The 25,857-nt window shown below is 41.6% G+C and overlaps 1 protein-coding gene across 1 annotated transcript; it reads right to left on the bottom strand.

The window, feature by feature from the left end:
* Positions 1-441: 441 nt before the first annotated feature.
* pdk2a (pyruvate dehydrogenase kinase 2a) lies at positions 442-10,130 on the bottom strand. Its single transcript, XM_061707735.1, has 11 exons — positions 9,934-10,130; positions 8,012-8,153; positions 7,404-7,475; positions 7,088-7,272; positions 5,352-5,441; positions 5,082-5,159; positions 4,820-4,896; positions 4,630-4,728; positions 4,024-4,134; positions 2,797-2,910; positions 442-1,697 (listed from the first exon to the last, which is right to left on the bottom strand). Exons 1-11 carry the CDS (start codon positions 10,049-10,051, stop codon positions 1,557-1,559), a joined length of 1,227 nt encoding a protein of 408 aa, XP_061563719.1. The 5' UTR covers positions 10,052-10,130; the 3' UTR covers positions 442-1,556.
* Positions 10,131-25,857: the final 15,727 nt, after the last annotated feature.

The raw sequence follows: 25,857 nt of genomic DNA, 5'->3' as shown, positions 1-25,857 counted from the left end.
CCAGGCCTCCAGCTGCGCGAGCCTCACATGACTTGGATCTCAGACGACAAGACTGCTCCCCGCCTGTTCCCTGGCTGTAACCTCTGCCTCACTGGGCGCACGGCCAGGAGCAGGGGGGAAAACAGTGATTCACCGCTCCGTTTGCAGTAATCATAGTGGTTTAAACATTCTGTCCTCCCAGGCAGGGTAGTAACCACGAAGCGGAAACTCAAATAGACATGGGAAGGGCAGTGCGAGGCTGTGTGCCCCAGGACCTGCTGATGGGATTGCTGCAGGGTAGAGTTGCTCAGCTTGATCTCATCACCCACTTTAGAGCAGATCCAGTGACACTGAATACGGAGAACCCTGTGCTTTGTTTCTCCGTCTTTAGACAGCTCCAGATGGATAATCCATCAGTGGACCCGATGTTCCCATCGGGAAATAACACTAGAACATCGTGTATTCAGGTACTTCTCTTTTTATTTACATCATTTACAATCATTTCAGTCACAAAAAGTGCAGCTACTGTATAAAAAAATAACCTTATACATACTGTGTCATTCAGATAAATACAAAGGAAAACTGTTCGTTCAGAACAAATATGGACCCTGGGAATTCTTTTTATCTTTTTTTTTCCCAATTTGGCACAAAATACGAAAAGTTCTGAAACTGGCCTGACTGAGCCGTAGATGGGTAGCGATCTCAAGCACGCCGCCCTGTGGGGCTGAGCAACACGTGTCTGTAACGACAGGGCCGAAGCCTTATTCAGCCCTACACCCAGGTGGGCAAACACTCGCACGGCTGGCTGTGACTCCACAGAGAACTCGGACCCCACGGAGCTGTGGATTCTGCGATAAAGCACTTGGAGATATTACAAATGGCTGCATAGATGAAGGATTACATTCAGCCTGGTTCAGGGAGCTGATGTTAAGACGACAGTCAACACAAACATGTTTAAAAGCTGAACCATGAAACAAACGTCCATCCAGAACCACTGAAGATCCTCCATTTGTTCATCATATCTACCGACACAACAGCGGCACAACACCGTCAGATTCAACAAGGTGCAAATTATACATTTTAATACTTCAAGTATTTCAATAAAATGCGTTTCTAGGTCAACTTTTGCTACTATAAGGCTGAAAAACAGGTTTTCCCTGTTAGGTGAATACCTCCTCACTATCCTTGTTTTAGATACCCAGAGCATGCTGGGAGCTGCCTCCGTCTCTCCCCACTGGCCCGACTCTGAACTCTCCCCGCGTGAGCCGGGTCTGTCTCAGCGACACTCTTCACCCAGGGGATTTCATCAGGCATCCTGTTGATAACCGTTTGGCATTTGTCGATTTCTTTTTCAACAAAACAAAACAAAACAAAAAACCCAAAAGGTATAGCTGAAAGGGAGAAGCTGAACACAAGATGCTACTTCTACACAAAGCCTGAAATCTGCGCTGGTCTCGGGAGGATCCTCTGCCTTTAATGAGGTCCAGTGCTCATCTGCCCAGGCGGATGATGTCAGCGGAATATAAAGGACATATTTTTGGAGGCGTGATGCTGTGTGGTCCTGAAGGCTCTCTCCATTACGCCACCTTGTACTTCCTCAGGTCCAGCGGCTCTCTGCTGGGGACACACCAGTCATCGGCCTCCTGGCTCATCTTATAGTTCTTCAGAGCTGTTTTGTTGTACACTGGAAGCCTCTCGATGGAATCTGTGGACAGTGCCTGGGGGGACGGGACAAAAACACGGATGTTACTACCTGCAAAAGCAGCACATGCCTGGTGCAGGGCGGAGGATCCATTCAAATGTCAACAATCGATTTGATTCTGATTCTTAAAGCAGCACAATGTAACTTTTAGCTTTTGTTGAGTTTGGCGGCTCCTTTGGACAAAAGCGGTAGTGCTTTACCAGTAGTGTGGAGGGTTCCTACCATCCACCTCAAAGTTACATAGTGCCAGTGAAGGCGATACAGACCCCCTCAGACCATGACAGAGGTGTCATTAAAGCTGTTGTAAGTGGATGTACCATCACAACGAATATTATATTAAGGTGGAAAAGTTACATTGTGCTGCTTTAAGATTCAGAATCGATTATCAAGATTTGGTTCAATCCGATTCGATTCCGATATTGATTTGGGTTAGTGTTATTAAAACTGTTTTTTTAGCTGTTGCATGAATTATATGACTGTGTAGTTATGCAACATATTAATACTAGTGTTATATTGAGATTCAACAGCAAGTATTGGCAACTAATGATGCTGTAAGGACCAATCACCTCCCAGAATGCTGATATAACTGCTTTAAGAAACATCGTGTGGGTCAGAATTATCAAACAGATCCAGGGCAGCAAACAGACGTATGAAATCGGTTTTATTCTTTCCCACATTCATTTTTTATTTTTTCCATTTTCAGGTTTTTAATTTTTGAGAATTTGGTTTTTAGAATTTGATGCAAATGTAACCCCAAGACAGTATATAAAGTAATGAAAAATTGACAATTTATGCAATTATAACTGAAAACTTTAATGTTTTCATACCTTTAAACATATTTAAAGGCAAAAACACTGTGTCCAACAAAACATCCTTTTTTGCGCATAAACACAAAAATACCAAAAGTTGTCATGTAATGATGAAAAAATAAATAAAAATCGATCTTTAGACATAAGAATCGATTTTTAGGAATTAATATGAGAATCGATTTAGAATCGGAAAAATCGATTTTTTCAACACAGGCCTAATCTGGTGAGCTATGCAGGTGACATGGCAGCTGACACCCAGTTATTATATGTGGCTCAGTCTTTTGGTTTCTTTAACGCCTGGCTCACCTTCAAGTAGATGACGGCGTCTGTGCCGTAGCCCTCCATGGAGTAAAGCTGCAGGTCCCCTTGGAAGTACTTTGCATAAAGACGAGAGATGGGAAGACCATAGCCGAAGCCAGCCTGCACGGGGACAGAAGGGGGAGGGGGGGGTCAAGGGTTTAGAAAGCTCAGATCTCAGACTCTTTGCAACTAAAAGAACAGTTTTGTCAAGTTTGCTTCGTGTTTGTGGCAAGGTTTTGGGAAATTCTCAGAGCTGGAAACCTTCCACGGGAGTTCATGGTAGTAAACTGGAATTTGGTATTATAGCAAGTTAGCCTCGCAGCATCAGACCTTTCAGTTGTTGAAACAATCAAATGTAATGCAAATGAAATGTGATTCTGATGCTGTTGATTCCTCCATCACATGCACAGGTGATTCCTAGAATCCTGTACACGACACGAGGACGACTGCTGCAAACACTAATGGTGCTTTTCCACTAGCACCTACTCAGCCCGACTCGACTCGCCTTTGCGCTTTCCCACTAGGGGTCTAACGTGCTGAGTAGATACTTTTCTGTATCTATTCTGCTGAGGTTCTAAGCGGCTGAGTCGGCTGTATCTGACGTCATCACACTACAGGCCGCTGATTGGTCGGGGGGTTGGGATTCAGACGTCTGAGTCAGGATGTGACATCATCGAAAGAGAGACTCTGACGGCTTCTTGTTCATTTTATTCATCCAGAAATGGCTGGTTTCATGATCCAACTCTGAGGTGCAGATGTTCATAAACCTGGTGGCTGAGGAGAGAATTAAAAAGGGATCTATACGGGCGATAAGGAACGACCAGATCCACCAGGAGCTCTGTCACTTCATAGCTGCTCGCGGCTCCAGCTGACTTTTCAGCAGCACGAGACAACAAAAAAAAAAAAAAAAAACGTTGCTGCTTGAAGCTTCTCTCACTCTCATTTTTTAACTTGGTTTCGAACACAAGCCACAGACCCAGCAGCACATATATCATCTCCTCCAGGTTCTACATCTTTAGTGTTGTTTTCTTCTTCGTTTACGTCACAGCAGCTGCGCTCCAACCCTCCTACTTCTGATCTGGGTATTGAAAAGAAACGAGGGCAAGGCGAGGCGAGTTGAGTTGGGCTGAGTAGGTACTAGTGTAAAAGCGCCATAAAGGTGTGTTATGGGTCAAACACCTTTAAGGAAAGACGAGCAAAGAGATCACTGAGTGAAACGCAGTCTCTGCTTACCAGCGGCGGCCGCGAGTGCTCTCCCATCTGGGGGGCGGGGGCTGTGGAGTACAGGTAGCTGAAGAGGTTGTCGATCCTGCGGAACGGCACGCCGCCTCCCATGTCGCTCACCTGGTGGAACATTGACATGAGGTTTATAGGCCATCCGATTACATAAAACACGGCCTTTATCGATGTTCTTATCAGCGTTTGGCAGGTCGCCACGAAGCCCTGACCTGAAACGAGGGCAGAGCTGCTGCGTAACAAGCGTGAAGAAACACTCACAACAAGGTGGAAAAAGAAAACAAATTGGCAGACTTTTGCTCTGACGTTTAGGGTATGCTACTGATTTTGTCCAACAAGGCATAATAAATCCCAACGGTAACTGAACCTACTTAAAAACCCACATGGCTCTAATCTACTTGCTATATATATACTGTATTAGAAGATTATGAAACTACAGGAAACAAAAAGAAAGAAACTAATCCACAGGTTTGCACGGGCGGTGTAAGACCTTAGAGACAAGTTATTTTTAACCATGTAAATGCTGTTCTCTTAATTAAGCGGCTGGTCCACGTTTACCAAACTAACCCCCGGACTGGGCTGAAGCTGGCGGTGGGGTCTCACCTTGATGGACATGTCCTCGCTGCCCAGCGACACCATGACTTTGATGGGCGGCAGGTTGTTGCTGCTCTCATGGGTTTCAATCGTAGCTCGCATGGCGTTCTAGGACAAATACAAAGTGGCAAAACTTTATTGCCAAGTTGTTCTGAAACACTGGCCTCAGTGGTGCCATCGGTGCCGGCTCGCCGCCTACCTTGAAGAGCTCAAAGAGCATGTGATAAAGATGAGAGGGCACGTACACGATGTTTATGGGATGATTCTTGTTGTTGTCTGCAGAAACAAACACTAAATTAAAAAACGGGTTTCTCCACACCATCTTTCAGCATGTTGAAATATCTAGACTTAAAAAAAAAGGTATCCAAGGTGCAGTATAACTGATCAAATCTGGTTTAAACATAGATTAAAGGATGTTATGATGTTACGTTTCAATCTGCGAGGATACAAAGAAAACTCACGGTTCATCTCTTGTAGCACTAGATCAGGAGAGCAGAGGTAGTACTGGTCACACAGCATCTTGGCACTGTGGAAAGCATCTGCAAAACAGTGAAATAAGAGGTTAGGACGACAAAACAAACATAAAATGGGTTATATTTGTATTAAAGCAAGTACGGTATTGGTCTTATTGTCTCAAGAAAAGGGTCAGTCAGCGATTTTATCAAATCTCAAATACACGTCACACATTAAGACTAGCACTTTTAGTTACAAACTCTTATAAGCTCCCTTACCCTGAACCACGTCTGCCACTTCGCAGCGACTGTCAATGCTTCCAATGGTGTTTGGGTGGACCGGGTTGGTGGTGCCATCAAAAACAAGAGCTGCAGGGGACAAAAAACAAAACAAAAATGAATTGAAAATCCTCCATTAACAGAGCAACAATTATTGTATTTTAATTATTGTAATAATAATAACCACAATCATATGCTGTAAAAATGCACCTTTCAATAACCATGTCTGCCTCATACTAGGACTGGGCGATATATCGAGATTTTAATATATATCGATATATTTTCAAACGCGATATGGTACGAGACAATATCGTTTATATCCATTTAAAAAAAAATAAAATTTTTTTTTTTTTAATGATTTTTATATAGCTTATTTTGTGACAAATTGACTTGAATGTTTTATTTGAGATTTGCACAAATGTTTTGTTATTTGCACAACTGTCAACCTCAGTGGAAAAGTCTGCCTGTTACTGTCTACATTGTATTAATTGCACAGTGTATTTTAATTTAATTGTTATGCAGGAAAGGGATATTTGTTTTATTTTATTCAAGAAGCATTTTTATTCTATATATGCAGGCAGTTTATGCAATGAACAATGAAGCTAACAGAGATGCAGAGATGCTATGCTATAATGCTTTGGGGGAAACCCCAATTATGGCACAGAAAAAATATTGATATATATCGAGTATCGCCATTCAGCTAGAAAATATCGAGATATGACTTTTGGTCCATATCGCCCAGCCCTACCTCACACTGCTGAACCTTTCACTTTTTTTAAATTGTATATATGTTAATAAGAGCTGTCATTGGTCAGGTCCCTTATGAGTCCCTTATAGTCTTCCCTGATAATAAACACAAGAAATTATTAAGTTGCACAAGAAGAAGCTGGAATAAAGCCTGCTCATGTGTAAGAGAGGCTGTTAAGATTAAAGTTGTATAAACAACTCCAGTTCCCCTTCATGCAATGTCCCTTTTGAAACACTACACTTTGGATGAGGGACGTGCATCAGCACTCTGTGTCCCACACGCCTGACGGTGCACAGTCCAGTCTCACTGTAGGACAGTCCTGAATGCCACCGCGTCCCACCAGCGCAACGTTTTATCTTTAAGGATAATATACAAAGTCTTCAAGTTCAAAAAGTTTGAACTTTTCTTTGGCCTCAAACAATTAGTTCTGCTGCTGGCTATTAAGAAAAGCTGAAGAACAAGCACCTCTTTCCTGTTCTGTTGAGGAGTTTAGAGCAGATAACACTTTTGACGAGTTGTCTGATCATCAGAGACGCTTTAATAACTTTAACCCGTTCTCAGAGTGCAAACATCATTTGTGATGCGTGATGTCTGGCCTGGACCCATGTTACATGTCCAAACTGAACGCCTGGGGGTCTGCTGCCCGGCTTCTGCTGGGAGACGGAGCCGGACCCCGTCTTTGTAATCATCAGCAAATAGCTAGCAACCTTTAACATGTATTTTGTTGATTATTTTACCAAAGCCAAAATGTACATACTGAATCCTGCACAAAAACAGGTTCCTGTGGAGCAAATAAGAGGATTGGAGGATTGTTTCTGCGTCAAATAAGTGACTAGAAGAATATCGGTCCCTTGTGGCTTCACCTGATTGATCACGCCTGGATTTTTGTTCTTTTATTTATTTGCTTTTTCTAACTGCGGGAATGGCTCGTCACACTCGGTGGTTTGACGGGAGACAGCTGCAGACTGAAACCCTGGACGTGACTCACTGTGCTGGTTGATGAGCATTCGAATGGAGATGCGGCTCATGTAGAAGCGATCCAGGAAGTACTGGATGTTCTGATTGGTCACCACGTCTTGGGAGAAGGCCTCTTTGTATTCCAGGACACCCTGTGCCATGGTCGGCACCACTTCATTGTGTCTGTTTCTGATGGTAACCAAGGCGTCAACAAACCTGCAGGGGGGGAAACAAACATCCGGGGTCAGGGCTTCTGCTGCACCGCTGAGAACCGGCTGGAAAACAGCCGGTCAAGTCTGCACTTGTTTAAAAGACAAGCAAGACCATTGATGACATCCAACACTTACTCTGCAAGGACTTTGTGATCATCTGGATTCATGTCTAGGAAGTCAAGGATCTCCATCAGACTCTGGATATACCTGAAAGGACACGAGGAAACCCGCGCTCACACATGTTGGGAAATGAGGCAGAAACAGCTGAGCTCAGTCTAACTGCAGGAAAAGGAAGCGGGTCACTTTTGACCCTTGTGAGCATGTTTGGAACATAGTACACTGCTCACAAAAAGACACAAAAAACCCCTTCAGCACCCACACGGTCTGTGACGAGAAACTGTGCTAAAGTTCAGCGCTGACGCCCCCGCCCCCGCCCCCAGCCGAGCCATCGGAGAAGTGGGAGAGAGCGCAACTTGGTCAAAGGTTGTTGTTGTAATTCTGAGCATGATGTAACACGGTGGGTGTGTGTGTGTGTGTGTGTGTGTGGGGGTGGGGGTGGGGGGTAAACTATTCGAGTTCATAGCGGTGAACAACAGCTGCAACTGCCATCAGATAAGGTTGAACACAGTGGCACAAGAGGCTGAGAGGCACATATTTCAAACAAAAATGACAAATATCCAAATTGTGCCTGATAACATGCACACTAAGAATAAAGAGGTCATTCATTTCCCAGTGGGACTTACCATCTTTGCACCATTTGCACTGACGGGGTCGTGAGCAGCTTGTCAGGCAACAGGTTAATTTCCTTCATGATGTTTGAGAGCCTCACGGGGAGCTCCTGCCTCAAAAACACGAAGGATGTCTTCTCGCAGGCATTGATGGAACCTGCATCAGCACAAACACAACAATCTGGGCTTAATAAACCTTTTACAAGAGCTAATGTGAACTCTCGCTCACTTTCAGGCTCTCTCTTAAATATAAATATTGCTCACAGTTCTCAAAATGTTCACGTTGATTTTATCTTTGAGATGAGGAAAACTAGGAATATGGAGATGTCAGAAAGACTCACTGGCAACAAATGCTGGGTTGAATCACCAGACATTTCTGGTCAAATTGATAATCTTCCAGACATCTAATCATTTCATACATAATACATATATGCACCTGTATTAATAATAATAATAAATGTCATTTGTTAGACGCCTTTCATGGCACTCAAGGTCACCGTACAACAATCAAAATACAAAAACACAATTTAAACAATAGAGAACAGCAAAGTTTGCAGCAGAACACAAAAGACCACGTAAGTTGTACATGTACTTAGTTGATTAAAATCTCATTTGTGAAACAAACTTCACCAGTAAAGTCAAACATGACATAGACATGTAATGACAAGCAAAAATCTTTGTGAGTGTGGGGCTGGATTCTGAATGGCTGAAGCTGGAATATGGTAGTTTCATATTTCTGCAGAGGTGGACAGAGTACTCGACCCCAGTACTTGAGTAAGAGTACAAATACTACTGGTCAAAATTTACTCCGTTACAAGTAAAAGTAGCTCAGTCAAAATATTACTCGAGTAAGAGTAGAAAAGTACTTGCTTTTAAAAGGTACTTAAGTATCCAAAAGTAAATGCTTTTAAATTTACTTTAAGTAAAAGTAAGAGTAAGAGTAAATTTCTTATTTTCCACATCAGTAAATTACTATATTTTTTCTAAATTAATTTAAGGATCTTTTAACTCTTGTTTCTGAGAATTAACTCTTTGAAACCAGCTGCACTGATGTGCTGCTTTTAGAACGACAATGATATATAAAACCTGCAGAAACACCAAAAACAAATCAAATGAATGGGATCATAAGAGGACAGCAGATGATGCAGAGTTTATTAACAATCATGAACTGAAACCAAATGAACCTGCACCATCCAACTAAGTCTGGATCCCCCTCAAAGACCACTGCTTTACAAAAAACTACATCTCTGCTTTCAATAACTCAATGTTGAAGTCACTTAACTTTACAGGAAGGACATGTACCAGTACAATATAGCAATATATAGCATAACAAACTGTCTCCCAATGTCTTTCTCTGTGCCTGTCTCCCAATGTCTGTCTAAAAATAGGATTTTAGGGAAGAAGAAAAAAGAGCAGACCTGAAAGTAACGAGTACTTTTCAGCCTTCCTAGAAATTTACTCGAGTAAAAGTAAAAATATTTGTCTTGGAAATGTATTCAAGTAAGAGTAATAAGTACCAAAGAAATCTAATACTCAAGTAAAGTACAAATCCTCTGGATATGTACTTAAGTACAGTACTCAAGTAAATTTACTCAGTTACTGTCCACCACTGTATTTCTGTGATGACAAAAGCAAATTTATCCCCAATGCCACACTGGATGGACTTTACAACAACATATATAGTCCATTATTCCAGTATTCCTAATCATTAGGATTAGGACTGATGCAGTCTGCTCCCTCTGTGGGCCCAAACGGTGCAGCCCAGCTTGCAGCTGATATGACGCAACATTGGCCACGATGGAAACACCACAGCAGCTGCAGCCTTTACTGCATCTTTACTCACAACGACTGAAAACCGACATGCATTTCTCTTCTGATTCAAGCTCGCAGAGCCGTTCTAGCAGGTCCCATTTATTTCGGAGGAGATCAATACCCACCGAAATCGATGAACTGCTTCATGGACAGCGGGGATGGAGAGAATTTGGAGAAATGGTCGATGTGCTTCGGCGCGCTGGCCAGAGCAGCGTTTTTCATTATGAACCGCACGAACTTCATTGTTTCTGTTTGAAAGGAGTTCTCAGGTCCTCTTTCTGTGTCAACAACATCTGATATTAGCCCACCTCGAGCCCAACGACCCCGTTTTTCAGAGCGGCAAGCTGCAGCTGCGGGGGGGAGAGGGGAGGGCGGCAGCCAATAGGAAGAGAGAAGAGCTTTATTTACGTTCCGGACAACCAATGGGATTGTAGAGGGGGCGTGGCCAGTCCTTCTGGCCCCGCCCAGTCTAGAAACGCCTCCATCTAAGTTGAAGCTCCAACTCACAAGAAGAGACTGCAGGAGCATGTTTACTGGTATCAGCCCCCCCCCATCCTGATGTACCTGCCCTTAACTGGAGCTTTCTCTGGCCCCCACACAGACTACGTGACCCAAGGAGCTCACCTCAGATAAATGTACATGTTTACCACAGGAGACGTAAACACCTGCTACTGTACATATGCTTTACTTGGGGTAAACAAAGAAAAGAATCTTAAAAATATGAACCAGATTCAGATTCAGGGGCGTCAATTGGGTATGGCAAGGTATGGCAGCCGCCACATCTTTGCTTCAAGGGTTAAATGTAAATGTTTGTTTTTTTAAATACATTTATGGAATAACTACAAATGCAAATAAGAACAACATGATCGATTTCACTAGTTATTATACACTGCAAAACTCAAAATCTTAACAAGAATATTTTTTAGTCTCATTTTTTTTTTAAATCTCATTACATTTAAGACAAGACTCAAAAACAACCATTTTCACCTGTTTCAAGTAGATTTTCACTTAAAATAAGTAGACAAATCTGCCAATGGAACAAGATTGTTTTGCTTGTAATGAGAAGATAAATCTTGTCCCACTGGCAGATTTTTCTACTTATTTCAAGTGAAAATTTACTTGAAACAGGTGAAAATGGTCAAATAACAAGTTATTTTTCTGGTAATGACTCTTGTTTTAAGTGTAATGAGATTTTTTGACTAAAAATGAGACATTTTAACTAGAAATAAGACAAATATTCCTGGTAAGATTTTGAGTTTTTGCAGTGAGTGAGACTGCATTTGAAAAAGTTCCAATTTTCTTGACCACACAGATCAGCTACATAGCAGACTTCTGTGATGAGTATTTGCTGGATGTGTTGATTGATACTCTAGTTAAGTTCTGTGACTCGTAACCTTGCCATACCTTAGCTTCCACTGAATTGACGCCACTGTTCAGATTCAGATTCAGATTGCTTTTATTTGCCATTTGTGTAAAACACATAGGAAATTGTCACGTTGGTGACAGTGTGCGCATTTTATTTTCACGTATAAATAAATAAATCACAGACACAACACCACAGTGAAGGAATAAACAAAAATGAAGTGCAGGCATATACAATAAATTGTAGTCCAGTTTTTGATTATTTTTTGTCATTAAGGAGCGGGAGGGGGGAGGGAACCTGAGTCATTGATGAGCCTGGCGGACCAAAACAGCAAATTGATCACTGTCTAATACAAGAGACAGTCTTATCAGGTAATGTATAAATAACTCGGTAACACATCAGCAATGAGTAAAGTCCATCCACTATTATGTAAGATGGCGCCTCACTGGCCTCAAAATAGGAAAAATTATAATGCAGGGATTATTTTACTATTAATATGGACACCTGTTGCTCCAGGTTTCAGATTTCCCATCATAAGGGGGGGGAGCAGCTCCCATTCACCTACTGAACTTTTTTTTTTTTTAACATTCTTTTTATTATACATTTTCAAAATTATACATGTCCAGTGAAGTATATATACAAATAATTTGAAATATGTAGCAGATCCAGAATACATACACAGCAATGATTCCCAAGGTCCTCAGTGAATCCAACATTTCGGGCAGTTCCCAGGTACTCCAACACTTTGCCAAATTTTGCTGTAAAAAGGCACCTCTGACCCTTAATTCCAAATCTCAGTCTTTCCAAAGAAATATAGTCCGCTATCAACGACTTCCACAAATGTGTTGAGGCAGGTTCTTCTCCCACCCACTTAGTCAGAAGTATTTTTTAAACATTAAAATGTAGTTAAGGCTATGCCTCACGTCCGCACTGGTCAGAAATGTCCAAAAATGTTGGAAAGAGAAAGTTGAACAATGGTACGCTGGTCTGTTGTAGACCGACCTCCCTCCCGTTCGTAAACCCTGTCACCGTTGATGGACAAAACCAAATCTACCTCTGACTGAAGACTCTGTTGCTGAATCATCGTGCTGTGAAGAGGAAGCTCAGGGTTGTCCACGATCTGCCTCATTTCATGAAGTATCCTTCACACAAGTATCTCCCGAGGCTCCAGAACAGAACTAACCTTCTTTATCAGTTTTTTCAGTTTGCTGCTCCCCAGATGACTGCAGATGTGACTGAAATCCCCGCAACAGACTGATAGAAGATATTCAACATCTCGCTTTAAACGCTGAAGGACCTCTGCCACCTCCACTTCCTCCCACATGATGGAAAAAATCCACAATCATCTCCTTTGTCTTGTACAGATTCAAGATAACATGATTGTTCCCACATCATGCCGCAAAACATGTATAATGTCTGATAAATGTTAAATAAATTAACAAAATATAGCATTTTGATATTTATGAGGTGACATTTGTCTATTGTAAACAAAACATATTGTAAATCATGTTGGTCCAAAAGAGTTTTGTTTGAAAACAATTCCAGAAAAGACACTGTTAAGGGTCTTTGTTGTGTTTTTCTTCTTCTTTAACTGTTGTCAAAGGAACCCATTTCTGGTTTGAATGATGTGGCCCTCGGTGAGAATGTATTTTGTAAGTGAGCTCTTATAAAGTACTTATTTATATTTTCACCCAGTGGCCACCCAGTGGGTATGCATGCACCACTTAACAAGGTATGCATACCTTAAAACGGCACATTCAATCTCTCTGCTTTTGTCTGCCTGGCAATATTGATCATTATTAATAACTGCTTTAATTTATTGCATGTTTTAAGTATACAGTGTTTGACCTTCTATAGATCTCCATACTAAACTGTTGCTCACTAGGAAACATATAGCCTAAGCCTAAGGGACACTTTTCCTGTCCATTTCTGCATCAGTGAATCTGTGACTGACCTCATGTTCTGCTTAAGAAAGCCATGAACGTGCACATATCAGGATTAGTTACACCTGGCTTGACACAGCTGGGTTTCCTCATCCTGTCTTCTCCTTCGTGCAACAGAACCAGCTGGATGGTCTCAGAGGGATGTCTCTGGTCATGCTTTCTGAGACATCCCGGGGTTATTCATTCTGCTTTTGTGCAACACCTCAAATGACTCAAATTCACTATGATGTTGTGGGTTAGTATGGAGGGTATGGGGCCACCTACTGGCACAAACTGCAAATTGCATCCAAGGCTGTAGTAGCTCAGCTGAACACAAATGTGTTCCTGTTTTCAAACATTCAGTTCGTCCCTCCTGTTATTCTGTAACTATACAGTATATCAGTGTGACATCATAAAGAGGCGATAAGGGTGACCTGCATTGTCCTCAGCTCAAAGATTTGTATTTACATGCTATAGTAGCATTTGTGTTTTCCTAAAGTATGCGTTTACACCTTGATAAAACAGCTCCTGTATAAAAGCACACAAAAGAAGAAGACAGGCTGGTGTTCAGTATTTGTTATGAACATCGTTTATGTGCATCCACATTTGTTAAATTTAGCTGGTATAAAGAATGCTAAGTGCTATCATATTTAATTGTATGTTATTACTGAGACAGCTAGAAGCCAAATCTACTAATACTAACGTTCAGGAAATCCAACAGAGCTCTGCTGAAGTTAATAACACTACAGTGTGTACGTGTACTTCGGTTCAAAGTTGATCATAAAAGCAGAAGGATTCACTTCCACCTACTTTCTAATCTTCATGATAACACAACCTGGCATTCTGCTCCTTGTTTATTTCCTCTTCTTCGGATAGACAGTGCTTCAGCCTCTGTGAGTGATTCTCTGGAAATGGGCCACATATGGTTTTGAATAGAAATGCCGTTGTCAGGGAACACAGTGTCCCGGCGAAATCTCCCATTACATAAGCAACGGCTGTGTCAGTACAAACGGGACGGCCCTTATAAAGCCCTGCTACTAATCAAACATTACTTCACATATGTTGCTGCTTTGGAATAAATCATTAACAAAAAAATGAAAAGAAAAAGCGGTGCATTTGTCTTATTTATATTTTACCAGCTTACACTTCAGAGTAAGCTGCTCCGCTCAGGACGATCAAAACAACTGTGTCAGATTATTTGAAAGTAACACACGGAGGCAGAATGGTGTTTGGCCCTGTCCCACCTTGGCAGGTAACAGCGGCGTAACAGAGGTGACGCAGGAGCTGCAAGACACGGCGGTGCAAAAACAAAAAAAAAGAAACTTTACACGGAGGATGTAATCTGTCAATATGTCACAGTGACGGTACAGAAAGCCTGCTCTCTGAGCCTCGTGCCAAAGAGCAAACCGTGGCTATGAAAGAGACAATGTTGAAGTGACGAGCGATCTAAAGATGCTGCAGAAAAGACACCACCAGCTTTTGTGACCACGGAGGTCGGAGAGGCTTAACTTAGCTGTAAACGGTCTCATTAGGATCTTTGTGATTCAACTTGTATCTATCTATCTCATAGAAGTAATGCATGTGATATAATCAAAGTTCATTGATGGTCTTAACTGCTTTCAGGTTGTCAGGACTCGGACGTTTAGTTCATCTTTTAGGCCACACTCCAAACCAGTAGATACATCTTTGTTGTAACTGGCAGCAGCACTTGGAATAAGGGTGAACAATGAACTAGGCAGACTGGCATCTTTTTATTTCCTATTTTCCATTTCCATTTACTATTTACACCCAGTACCGAAAGATTGAATCAAAACCTTTCTTCGATATGATCCCCCGTCCTCAGCAAGCACCGGGCGACTGTGGAAAGCAAAACTCTGTTGTTTAGTCATTGTGTTGTGTTGAGGATGTGCAGTGTTGTTCTTAATGCCATGGTTGTATTTTATGCAACATTCATCTTTGCTCGGCCAGTTCCAGGAGCTCCAGGGCAGTTCCCAGCAGTCAGTCAGTTGGCTGAGTGTCTTTGAGGCTCCGACTCCGGAGCTGATGCTCCCGCGATGAAGCGGTGAGGTCCCTAGCTCCTTCTTGTACTCGTAAGGTGGCTCAGCCTCAGTGTTGCATCTCCCATCAAGTCCGTTGTCCAGGTGAACAGCCACGCATTTGTCGTACTCCACCACCTCCACCTCTTCTCCAAGGATGGATCAGCGTTTGACTTAGTCCTGGTTTGTTTGTTTGCACATTCCAGTCAATCCTAGGTTACAGCTCAAGAGGGTAGCTTAATCAATCAACTCAGAACAAATGAGTTACGAGTCGAAGGTGATGTTTAACTATATCACTATATGGATATAATGCTGTTTGTTGAGTCAGTGTTTCGCCACAGTGAACTTTATAGGTGTCTGGGACAAGGAACCCACCCTTACAGGATCAATACCTTCTTTTTACATTTTGTATAAATATACCTTCTTTTTACATTTTGTCATGTTTTTCTTCTCCTCCGTATTGGTTTTCTTCTCGTACTTCCAGGTCACACCCCAGGGCGGGAAGTGTGGAGCATGCGCAAGCATCAGTTCAGTTGAGCAAATACAGTCTTTAACCCAACCTCCAACTGCATGAGTCTGTTAGTACAACTTGTGAAACTTGATTTAGTTGGATTTCGGTTGGAATAAGATCTTTACATCCATGTTACAGTAAAACCACAAATTCAGTCGGAGTAATGCAATCATTTTTCTTCTAATATACACATGTTGACATACCATGGACAGACAAAACACAGATAAACATGTCCAAAAAAACAGTGCATCTGATTGTACCAGCAAATTCAGCAAGAAGTTGACATTATGTATAGCTGAAGTCAAAGGAGACAACTGGAATCCAGGCCTGAACGTCCCGCTCTGCCCTGATCATCATTAGTTTCTGGCATTTTGAGGAGGAAATTGATACTGAGCAATATTTTTACCAATCAAACCCTACAGAGACTATTTACCATTCCCTACTCACACCCAGTGCCACTGCAATGTGTTGGCCAACATTTCATAGAGAGAACATCTGTACCAATGTTCCATTTAATCAAATCACAGTTTTTCTCAGTCGCTTTGGTGCATCTCTCACAACATAATTAATCTTTGCACAACAGCCTCCACAACATTTACTCATTTAGGTGCAACCTAGTGGCAGTTTCATGTTTTACTTGCTTTTTATCACTTATAACTTAATTTTATCACGTCTTTCAATGTTAACTATACTTCTACAGCCTGAATAACTAATAATCTTTGTTTATTTGCTTGCGTCATTGCACACAACATTGTTGACAATCTCTCTAAGTATGTAGTAGCTTGGGATGATGTAAGCGTCCACCACTCTGCTGTGGTCAGGCAGTGGTTTGCAGCACATGACAGGATGTTTGTGGAGTATCTCCCTGCTTACTGTCCATTCCTAAATCCAAGTGAGGAGTTTGTCTCTTCCTGGAGGTGGAAGGTATATGACCGGCGTCCAGATACACAAACGACCCAGCTAGCAGTCATGGATGCAGTTCCTGATGACATCACAGCAGAGCCCCGCCGAGAGTGGATTATTTTTATTTAACTCTATTTAACTCCAAATGCCATGCATGGTATATAATGCTGTCTTGACTTTACGTGACGTCGGAAAGCACTTCCAGAGTAATCTGTCACAACGAAAACATGTTCAAACCTTTTGACTTGATTGTTCAGTGAATGGTGTCATAACTTGTCATTTTGACGACACTGACACTTTCATTGACATAAATACTTGCTTTTGAAGAACAAATGATCCATTTTGATTAAGGGACTTGCTTTTGAAGCATCAACTACCCATTTTGAGAAAGTGACTCACTTTTGCAGGTTATCTACCATGTTTTGCAGTTTGCACTGATTGTTTTGAGAAGCGCCTTAACAGTGGTGAAAACTTTAACACTGTTGTGAAAAATGCACCAAAGCCACGGAGAAAAACTGTGAGGTAATTATCGAAAACAAGTCGTTGGCTAATTCTTGGTCCTAATCCGATTTTGTAGGTTCAACCAGGCGTCCAAGCTTTGCAAATATCTCCAGCAAAGAAATAAAGTTTGGTGCTCACAGCAAGGATTTTTCCTGTTTCTACTGTGGCTTCTTCCTTCAGTTTAAACAAAAGAAAAATGAATAAATCAATGCTGACACATGTCTCCAGTTTTTTCTCCTTTTGCTTATGGTGAAATTCAAGGACAAATTGTAAAAAGTGTCCTGCAAATTTTTGTACTAAAAGTGCCCTTTTTTCTATTAAAAGCTTATTCAGATGAAATTATGAACTGTCTCTCTTTACTATCTGAGAGAATATAAAGATAATGGTTCAAAATTTACACAAGCCTTGTTCAATACTGAGCACGGCTCATTTTACTCTATTTACAACCTTTTCAGAGGAAAATCCACTTTTGATTCTTCATTGATCCTGATAGATGTTGCATTGCTGAATTATGCATACAGATCCTCCCCAACGTTGTGATGGTAACGTGAGTAGACGCCACACATCTTATTACTGTGCAATGTTCGGTTGGGGGAAGCTGCTTCCGTAAATTCACGTGAATAATATTTTGGTGCTTGCTGCCAGTAAATAAAAACTTTTACAGAGCAGTCACAATGACAGATTTACAGGACTGTCTCAGAAAATTTGAAATATTCTAATTTTCTAAGACAGTCCTGTATATAGTATAACACCAAATCATGACAGATCTCATCTCAAGGCACAATATTTAAATTTTAGTTTTAAACAGAGATTGAAGACCAGCAGCCTTATTGATCAAGCGTCTAGAAGTGCTTCCACTTAATGTGGACTCACTTCTGCACGTGCACACCGAGAAATTGTCTGTTTATATCCATCTTTTTGGAACGCTGTTTTTTTTCTGTTTTTTGTTTTTTGTTCTTGCTATTATTTCAATACAATGTATTTTCAATACAATGTATCTTCTTGGTGAGAACTTTGAATAAGCCCATTTAGGGCTTCCTTTCTCACCTGCACATATTTTCATGCTTTTATGTTCATTTAAACTTTTGTACCGTTTTTTTATGTTGTGCAAATAAACAAATCAAATCAAATAAACAAATCAATAATATAGTTCAATTCATTCTTAATGAGTGCAATTGATACAAAGCCAGTAGAATAACAATAACTATCTCCACTCAGGAAACCGAAAGATTGCATCAAAACCTTTCTTCGATATGATCCCCCGTCCTCAGCAAGCACCGGGTGACTGTGGAAAGCAAAACTCATGTGCTGTGTGTGCAGTGTTGTTCTTAATGCCATGGTTGTATTTTATGCAACATTCATCTTTGCTCGACCAGTTCCAGGAGCTCCAGGGCAGTTCCCAGCAGTCAGCCAGTTGGCTGAGTGTCTTTGAGGCTCCGACTCCGGAGCTGACGCTCCCGCGATGAAGCGGTGAGGTCCCTAGCTCCTTCTTGTACTCGTAAGGTGGCTCAGCCTCAGTGTTGCATCTCCCATCAAGTCCGTTGTCCAGGTGAACAGCCACGCATTTGTCGTACTCCACCACCTCCACCTCTTCTCCAAGGATGGATATGCGTTTGACTTAGTCCTGGTTTGTTTGTTTGCACATTCCAGTCAATCCTAGGTTACAGCTCAAGAGGGTAGCTTAATCAATCAACTCAGAACAAATGAGTTACGAGTCGAAGGTGACGTTTAACTATATCACTATATGGATATAATGCTGTTTGTTGAGTCAGTGTTTCGCCACAGTCCTCGTGTGTAAATCATTTTGGTGAACTTTAATGGTGTCTGGGACAAGGAACCCACCCTTACAGGATCAATACCTTCGTCTGCAGGTATTGGAAATGTTGAATCACCACAGCAACAACAGTCTACAGTTTTTTTGGTGTATTTTTTTAACTGTGTGAAAACATATATGACATTCTATTTCAGCCTGTAAGTGCCAGCTGTCCCTGTTTGAAAGTGGTCCCAGAGACACTGGAAGGGGGGGCCGGGGCTGCCCCCCAGTACTTTTCCGCTCTCCGTTAGACTACATTCCTGCCGGTAGTCAGCTCCTATTCCCTACTGTCAACAAACTGCCGGGCATGTCAGGCCTAAATGTTGGGGCATTCTGTCACTGCCACGCTGACTGAGGGGTGAGCAACAGGACAACAACAACTCCAGTGGAAAATTCCCTCGCTGCAGGGCAAAGGGAGCTTTCATGGTCCATTACGCGAGGGGTGGCTACAGTTGGAGACTCGATTCAAATGCAAACCATCGCCTTCCACTTAGGAAAAGATTTAAGTTGACTATTCGCGCTTTAAGAGGAAAAACATTCAATGATTTATTTTTTTATTTATTTTTTTTATTTTTTTTTTATTTATTAACATACAGTGCAAACGATGACAAAAGACAGCATCATCAGTATGTGTGTGTGTGTGTGTGTGTGTGTGTGTGTGTGTGTGTGTGTGTGTGTGCGTTGCCGTGTTTGAGTGTAAATAAGGTGATAAAATAGGTACATAAATTAAGAATATTGATTCGAGAGTGAACAAAATAAATAATTATCATATAGAGTGGTGTAGCATGATATCATATAAATATAGCATAATAAATATAGTAATATCCTAATATAACATAATTTGTATAAAGTATTATAACATATAACCAAATTATATCACCATACTATTATATATTACAATATAATACTATAGTTTAACATCCCAAGAGATTTCATAACTTAATATAATAATATGAAACAATATATCATGATAATGCCAGAAATAATTATTAGAGTTAGAATTGGTCATTTATTTAAAAACATTCAATGATTAATCAAGCTCACTGCCTTTTTACAGTCCCTCTAAAGTGCCATCACTGCAACATTCAGGCATTAGTCCTTGTTCATGTAGCAGAAAAGAGAGGACTTCCAGGAGAACACGGAGCAGAGACGATGTCTTCTTACGGAGGTCTTACATGTTCTTCCTGATGAAGAAGAGCTGGTGGGGACAAAGAATGACAAACACAGGAAATAAAATAAAAGTCAGAGAACTTGAGCGGAGGCCTGCATGGAAAGATCTCTTTAAAGGTTCATCTCCACGATCACAGTTTCAGTCATTTTATTCACCAATCAGCCCTCTGGACAGTAAATGTAGCTGCGCTGGACGAGCATCTGTGTCAGGATGTCTGAGCCCATCTGGAAATACTGTTTCTGGATAAAAGTGGTGCCTCTGATGTGCTCAAACTGAACATTTAAAGCTAAATGAAAGATATTTTGATAATACTAACACTGTATTGTATTATTCTCTCACATAAAACTGATTTTGATGGCATCCCTTAAAATGTATATATCTTTCGAATTTAGGCCAGTTCTGAAATACAAAGCAAAAAAAAACAAAAACAAGTGGGCTGAGGTGGTGAGCAGCGGTAAAGTGTGCAACACTGCCCTCTAGTTTTGAAAACAAATATAGGAAATGTTTTTCTTTTTAGTTTTAAAGGGAACCCTGCGTATTAAGACATGTAGGTCTTAAAAGATAAATGTTGGTATCAATTATAACAATGTGATATAAAAAACCTTTTTGATGTCTTCGTTTTTATAAAATTTGAAAATATAATTTAACTCGTAGGTCGCCATTGTTGTTTACACCGCAATGCATTCTGGGTAGTGACGTCACACGGTTGCACCTGCTGGCCCCCGTACACTGTTTTGACTGTTCAACGAGATAATCGAATCTTGTAGGTGCGCCGTCACCTTAATGTTTTTAGCTGCATTTTCATATGGGTTTCTGTTGCGCCGCCACCTGTTTAGACGTGTTTTCATTCGTTTCTGGGTGCGCCATCACCTTTAATGTTTAGTTGTGTTTTCATCTGTGTTTCTGATGCGCTGACACCATGTTTGCATCTGTGTGGAGGTGCGCATAATAATGTCACCATGTGTAGTGCGCCGTGCGCACTTTATCCAATTTGTCACTGCAAAGTTTTGTTTGAGGAAAAAAGATCTTTGAAATACTTATTGAACACTGAATAGCCAACCAACCTATCCTCTCCCTAATGGATAGTGTAATATTCAGGCCGAGTGAGACTCTGAAATAGAGCAGTGGACGGACTGTTTCTGTGCCTATTACGAAATTGAATCCTGGCGGCGCCACCTGTCCTAATGATTTATAAAGCATAGGACAGCGGTGGATGCTAATAATCTCCAAAATTATTGATATTGGAATACGTTTTATCACATAATAGCTTAAAGTGAACAGCTGCTGACAAAAACACGAGCTCTTGACAGCAAACGCTCTCCTCCTCTGTTTGCATTGAGACGCAGTTGCTGGGATTTTGTCCCACTCTCGCCTCATCCCGTCTTTTTTGGTCTTCATTTGGCTCGTTTTGAGATATGTTTTCAGTGTTGTCTTCCTCATTGACCTTGTGCTCGGGTTCAAATTGAAATGGCTGAACAGATGACATGTTTATCCTCTGGATTATCTCGTTGAACAGTCAAAACAGTGTACGGGGGCCAGCAGGTGCAACCGTGTGACGTCACTACCCAGAATGCATTGCGGTGTAAACAACAATGGCGACCTACGAGTTAAATTATATTTTCAAATTTTATAAAAACGAAGACATCAAAAAGGTTTTTTATATCACATTGTTATAATTGATACCAACATTTATCTTTTAAGACCTACATGTCTTAATACGCAGGGTTCCCTTTAATATACTGTATATACAGGGTACACACTCTCGCGTAGCCTGGTCTGATGAAGCTCCGCCGGTGCTGAGGCTGCAGATGGGAGTCTGAACCAACAGCCTGGATCCTTGGAGCCAACCTGACTCGTATCAACAGCCAGTACTCAGTACGCTGCTGGTGTAATGGAGTGGGGAATGTTTTCTTGGCACACTTAATACTAATCAATCCCGTTTGAATGCCAAAGCCAGTTTGAGCATCAGTTCTGACCATGTGCATCCCCCTGTGACCACATTTCAACACTTTTCCAGCTCGATAATGCCTCAAGAGACAAAGCAAGTGTTTTCTCAAACTCTGAAAGGCAGTCACCGTGTGTCAAAATGAAGCAACGTCTCCAATATCTGACTGAATCCATGATGAGAGCTGATACTGTGTTGTGAGTGAAGAAACGTCCTGCCAAGCTTAAGCTCGAACAGCCTCCCTAATTATTTCCCTATTCAGTACAAAGAGTTTGTCTGGTTTCTCTGGATTGACTTTGGATCCCAGGAAGCAGAAGAAACTGTCTCTGGATGTTATTGGAGAGACTTACATCCGATCAGACCAATGAAACATGTGACGCAGACGAGTACGGCGAGGCTGGCCGAGTATTCGTACGGCGTTTGAAGATCATGGTGAACATGCATAACTTACAGAAACCAAGAACAAGTACTCTCATATATTTTGAACGTAACCCTGTAATACATCTGATGATTTTCTCAACCTCTGAATTCAGAAAGAAAGGAAGTCAACAGCACAATGAAGAGAAAGGTTGATAAGGGAGGGAAAGGGGGAGCGTGTGGGGGAAACGCCGCTAACTGGAAGGTTTGGGTTTCATGAACACAAAGACTATGCTCTCGATTTGTCTGCTGATGCTCCACATGCTCTCATGACAGCAAACAGCAGGGTGACTCTGATTCAGAATAATAGCTAAACAAGTCCTCCAAGGGGAGCCGTCCGGAAAAGAGTCCACTGTTCTTGACTGAAAGCAAAAACATGAAGAACTCCTGGGCCCAGATGAGAGCCTGGGTCCCATCCTGGAAAGGTGCATCCCAGGGCCCAATTCAGTGGGTCCTAATTATAACTTACCAGTGTGAAAGTGCCACAAACTCAAACGTTTCTTCATAACGATGCTGTGGGAGATGTTTTTCTACTGGCAGCGGTCAAGCTGGGGAGTATTCAAGTCTTGTTCCACTGATGACCTCTTTCCCAGTCATGTTTAGAGACGTGACATCACAACACGACCGCTCTGACGAGCTTTGAAAGTGCACAATCTTTCAGATGTGAAAGTACGATTCACACAACAGAGGTCCATGATGCATCGCTCCACTGTTGTCAGGATTCCCAGGACTAATAAATATCACATTTAATAATGATGCCGACATAGTTTCATTTCAAACTGTGGCATGGATGAATTTGTCATGACGATGTCATATAGAGCTGATGTCTAATCAATAATAAGCCAAAAGTGGTTAAACACGTGACGTCTGTGACGTTAGCTCTGAGTATTTTCCTCCAAACATCTGCATCAACAGCTCTGTGGATCTACTGAGAGAAGATCAATAACAGACTCAGCGAGACTGAGAGCAAGCTGAGGTTTGAGCTCTCTGCTGGGGTCTGGATACCTTTGATCAATAACAGTTTTGATTGATTCGGTTACAGGGAAAAAAAGAATGGAATAGCAATAACAGCTTCAGTTGATTTTGTCACAGACACTGAAAAACAGAAGAAACCCCAAAAGAAAACAGTGACTGTTATTATTCAGAGCTGATATCTGGACCTGGAAGAGTAACATCTGTGAGTTTGAGGTCCTTATTATCAGCAACAAACAGGAAGTGCATGTGAATTATCCCACAAATGTAAGTAAATAAGATTAAATATAACCGTGAACTCCTGTCCCAACTACTTCATGCTGCTTCACAGCACTGTGTCACACCCCTACGGAATTCAATTCAATTCAATTTTATTTATATAGCGTCTAATACAACAGATGTTGTCTCTAGACGCTTTCCAGAGATCCAGAACATGAACATAAACATAAACATAAACCCCCGAGCAATTATTATATAAACAATGGCAGGTAAAAACTCCCATAGTGGGAGAAAAGCCTTAAGCCAAACAGGAAGAGTATTAGGGCCATGCAGGAGAAAAAATATTTGAGAGAGGAAGATTTTTTTGTATTGTGCACTTCGAGAAAAAAGTGGAAATGTCGAGAAAAAAGTCGAAATGTCGAGATTAATGTTGAAATACAATTTCGAGAAAAAAGTCGAGGTTAATGTTGAAATACAATTTCAAGAATAAAGTCAAAATTTCGTGAATAAAGTTGAAATACAATTTCGTGAATAAAGTGGAAATGTCTCCTCTGGCCCATCAAATCCAGTTAGGAGAGCGACTGACAGCTATGCAGGGAGCAGCCGTACCTAACTAACTAATTTACATCCTTGAAGTGTTAAGGGTACGTTTCTGAAGTTATGCAACCGCATATGTGTGATGTGTGTTTCAAATCAATATCGTAAAGCCAATTCTTGTATTCTGAACCTTGTTGTTCAACTTTTTTCTCAACATTTCGACTTCTTTCTCGAAGTGCATAATGAAAAAAAAATCTTCCTCCTCTAAAATATTATTTTGATTTTTCTCCTGCCTGGCCCTAATACTCTTCCGTACACCCCGGCCTCGGTGAAGCTAGTGGAACTAGTTCCCAGAACTACAGCGGACATCATGACCGAAGCGACCGGGAGACTCAAGACAAAAACCGATCGAAGAAAAATCCAGTGTCCAAAAGTGTGTGAGATGTTCGTTGTATCAGAAATGTTGAATGATGTTAATAACTGTCCTTATTAGTGTAGAATAGCCAAAAGATTGTGCTCGTCATTAGTCATTTTAATTAGCGTATAATGAACAGCTTTAATAAAAAAATGCGTCTTTTCCTGCCTCTTCATCGTGTTGCACAGACAGCAAAAAGCAAACCTGGTCGGTCACATTTTCCATGGCGACCACAACCAAAGGAACGGCAGAAAGTTTTCAGTTAATGGAAAGACTTGTCATTTTTACTTTACTTTTGTTCAACTATTACTGTACTTGTCAGGGTTTGACACTTCCTGTTTTGTTTTGAAGCCCGTGTCTTTGGGTTTAAGTTCTAGTTTGACTTTCCTGTTTCCCATCTGCCCTGATCGTCTGCACCTGTGTCTCGTTATCCCTTGTGTATATCTGGTCTTGTCTTTCCCTTGCTCCCTGCTGGTCCGTACTGTTTTCCTCCCTCTGTGTTTCCACGTGCAGGTTTTTAGTTCTTGTTTGAGCACTGGTTTTTTGTATCCTGCTCAGCAGCGCTTTTTGTTTATTTCATAAAATAAATCACCTTTTTGGAACTCCCGCCTCCTGCATCTCTCCTGCATCTGGGTCCTACTCCCACGTAATCGTGACAGAACGGACCAGCCACTATGGACCCAGCAGGAGAGTATATATAACTCTTTTTGAGTTCTTCCGCCGTGAGGCAGAAAAGAATATGCACCATTTTGAGAAGGAATCCCCCTTCTGGGAAACACGCCTGGCTCGAGGGGGGCCCAGGTGTTCACAGCCCCTGGGGAAACGACGGCGGCGGCAGTCCCTGCCTGTTCCTGAGGTGGTCCTGGACACACTTCAGCCGACACCCAGGCCCCTGCCAAGGACCCGGTGTCCCCCCCCAATCGGCCTCTCGGATTCTGTGTCCCTGTGTCCGGACCAACGGGAGACGGTGTTAGTGCTATTTAACTGGCTCCAGGCTGCAAAGGGCCCGGCCCCCCGGGGCCCGGCTCTGATTTATGTTCTGCTACTGAGTACACAAATATCTAGAAAAAGTGCAACTCTAAAAATTCAACTACAGCATCACAAGAGAAGATCAACGATAGCAAGATTTTGAAACAGTATTGCAGGAAACGACCACAGAGACCACCCGTGACAGCAGACCAAATACAGATATTTATATGGAAAATCAGATGAATTGCAAATCCTGCAAACACAGATTCTTCTTTATTTTTGAGATTTTATCAAAACATTTATTTAAATATTTAATACTGAGGCTCCCACGGCATGCAACATGACAACAGTTTCT

Source organism: Cololabis saira, chromosome 19 (assembly GCF_033807715.1).
Source record: "Cololabis saira isolate AMF1-May2022 chromosome 19, fColSai1.1, whole genome shotgun sequence".
Classification (NCBI taxonomy): domain Eukaryota; kingdom Metazoa; phylum Chordata; class Actinopteri; order Beloniformes; family Belonidae; genus Cololabis; species Cololabis saira.
This window is presented reverse-complemented; position numbering and strand designations above follow the sequence as displayed.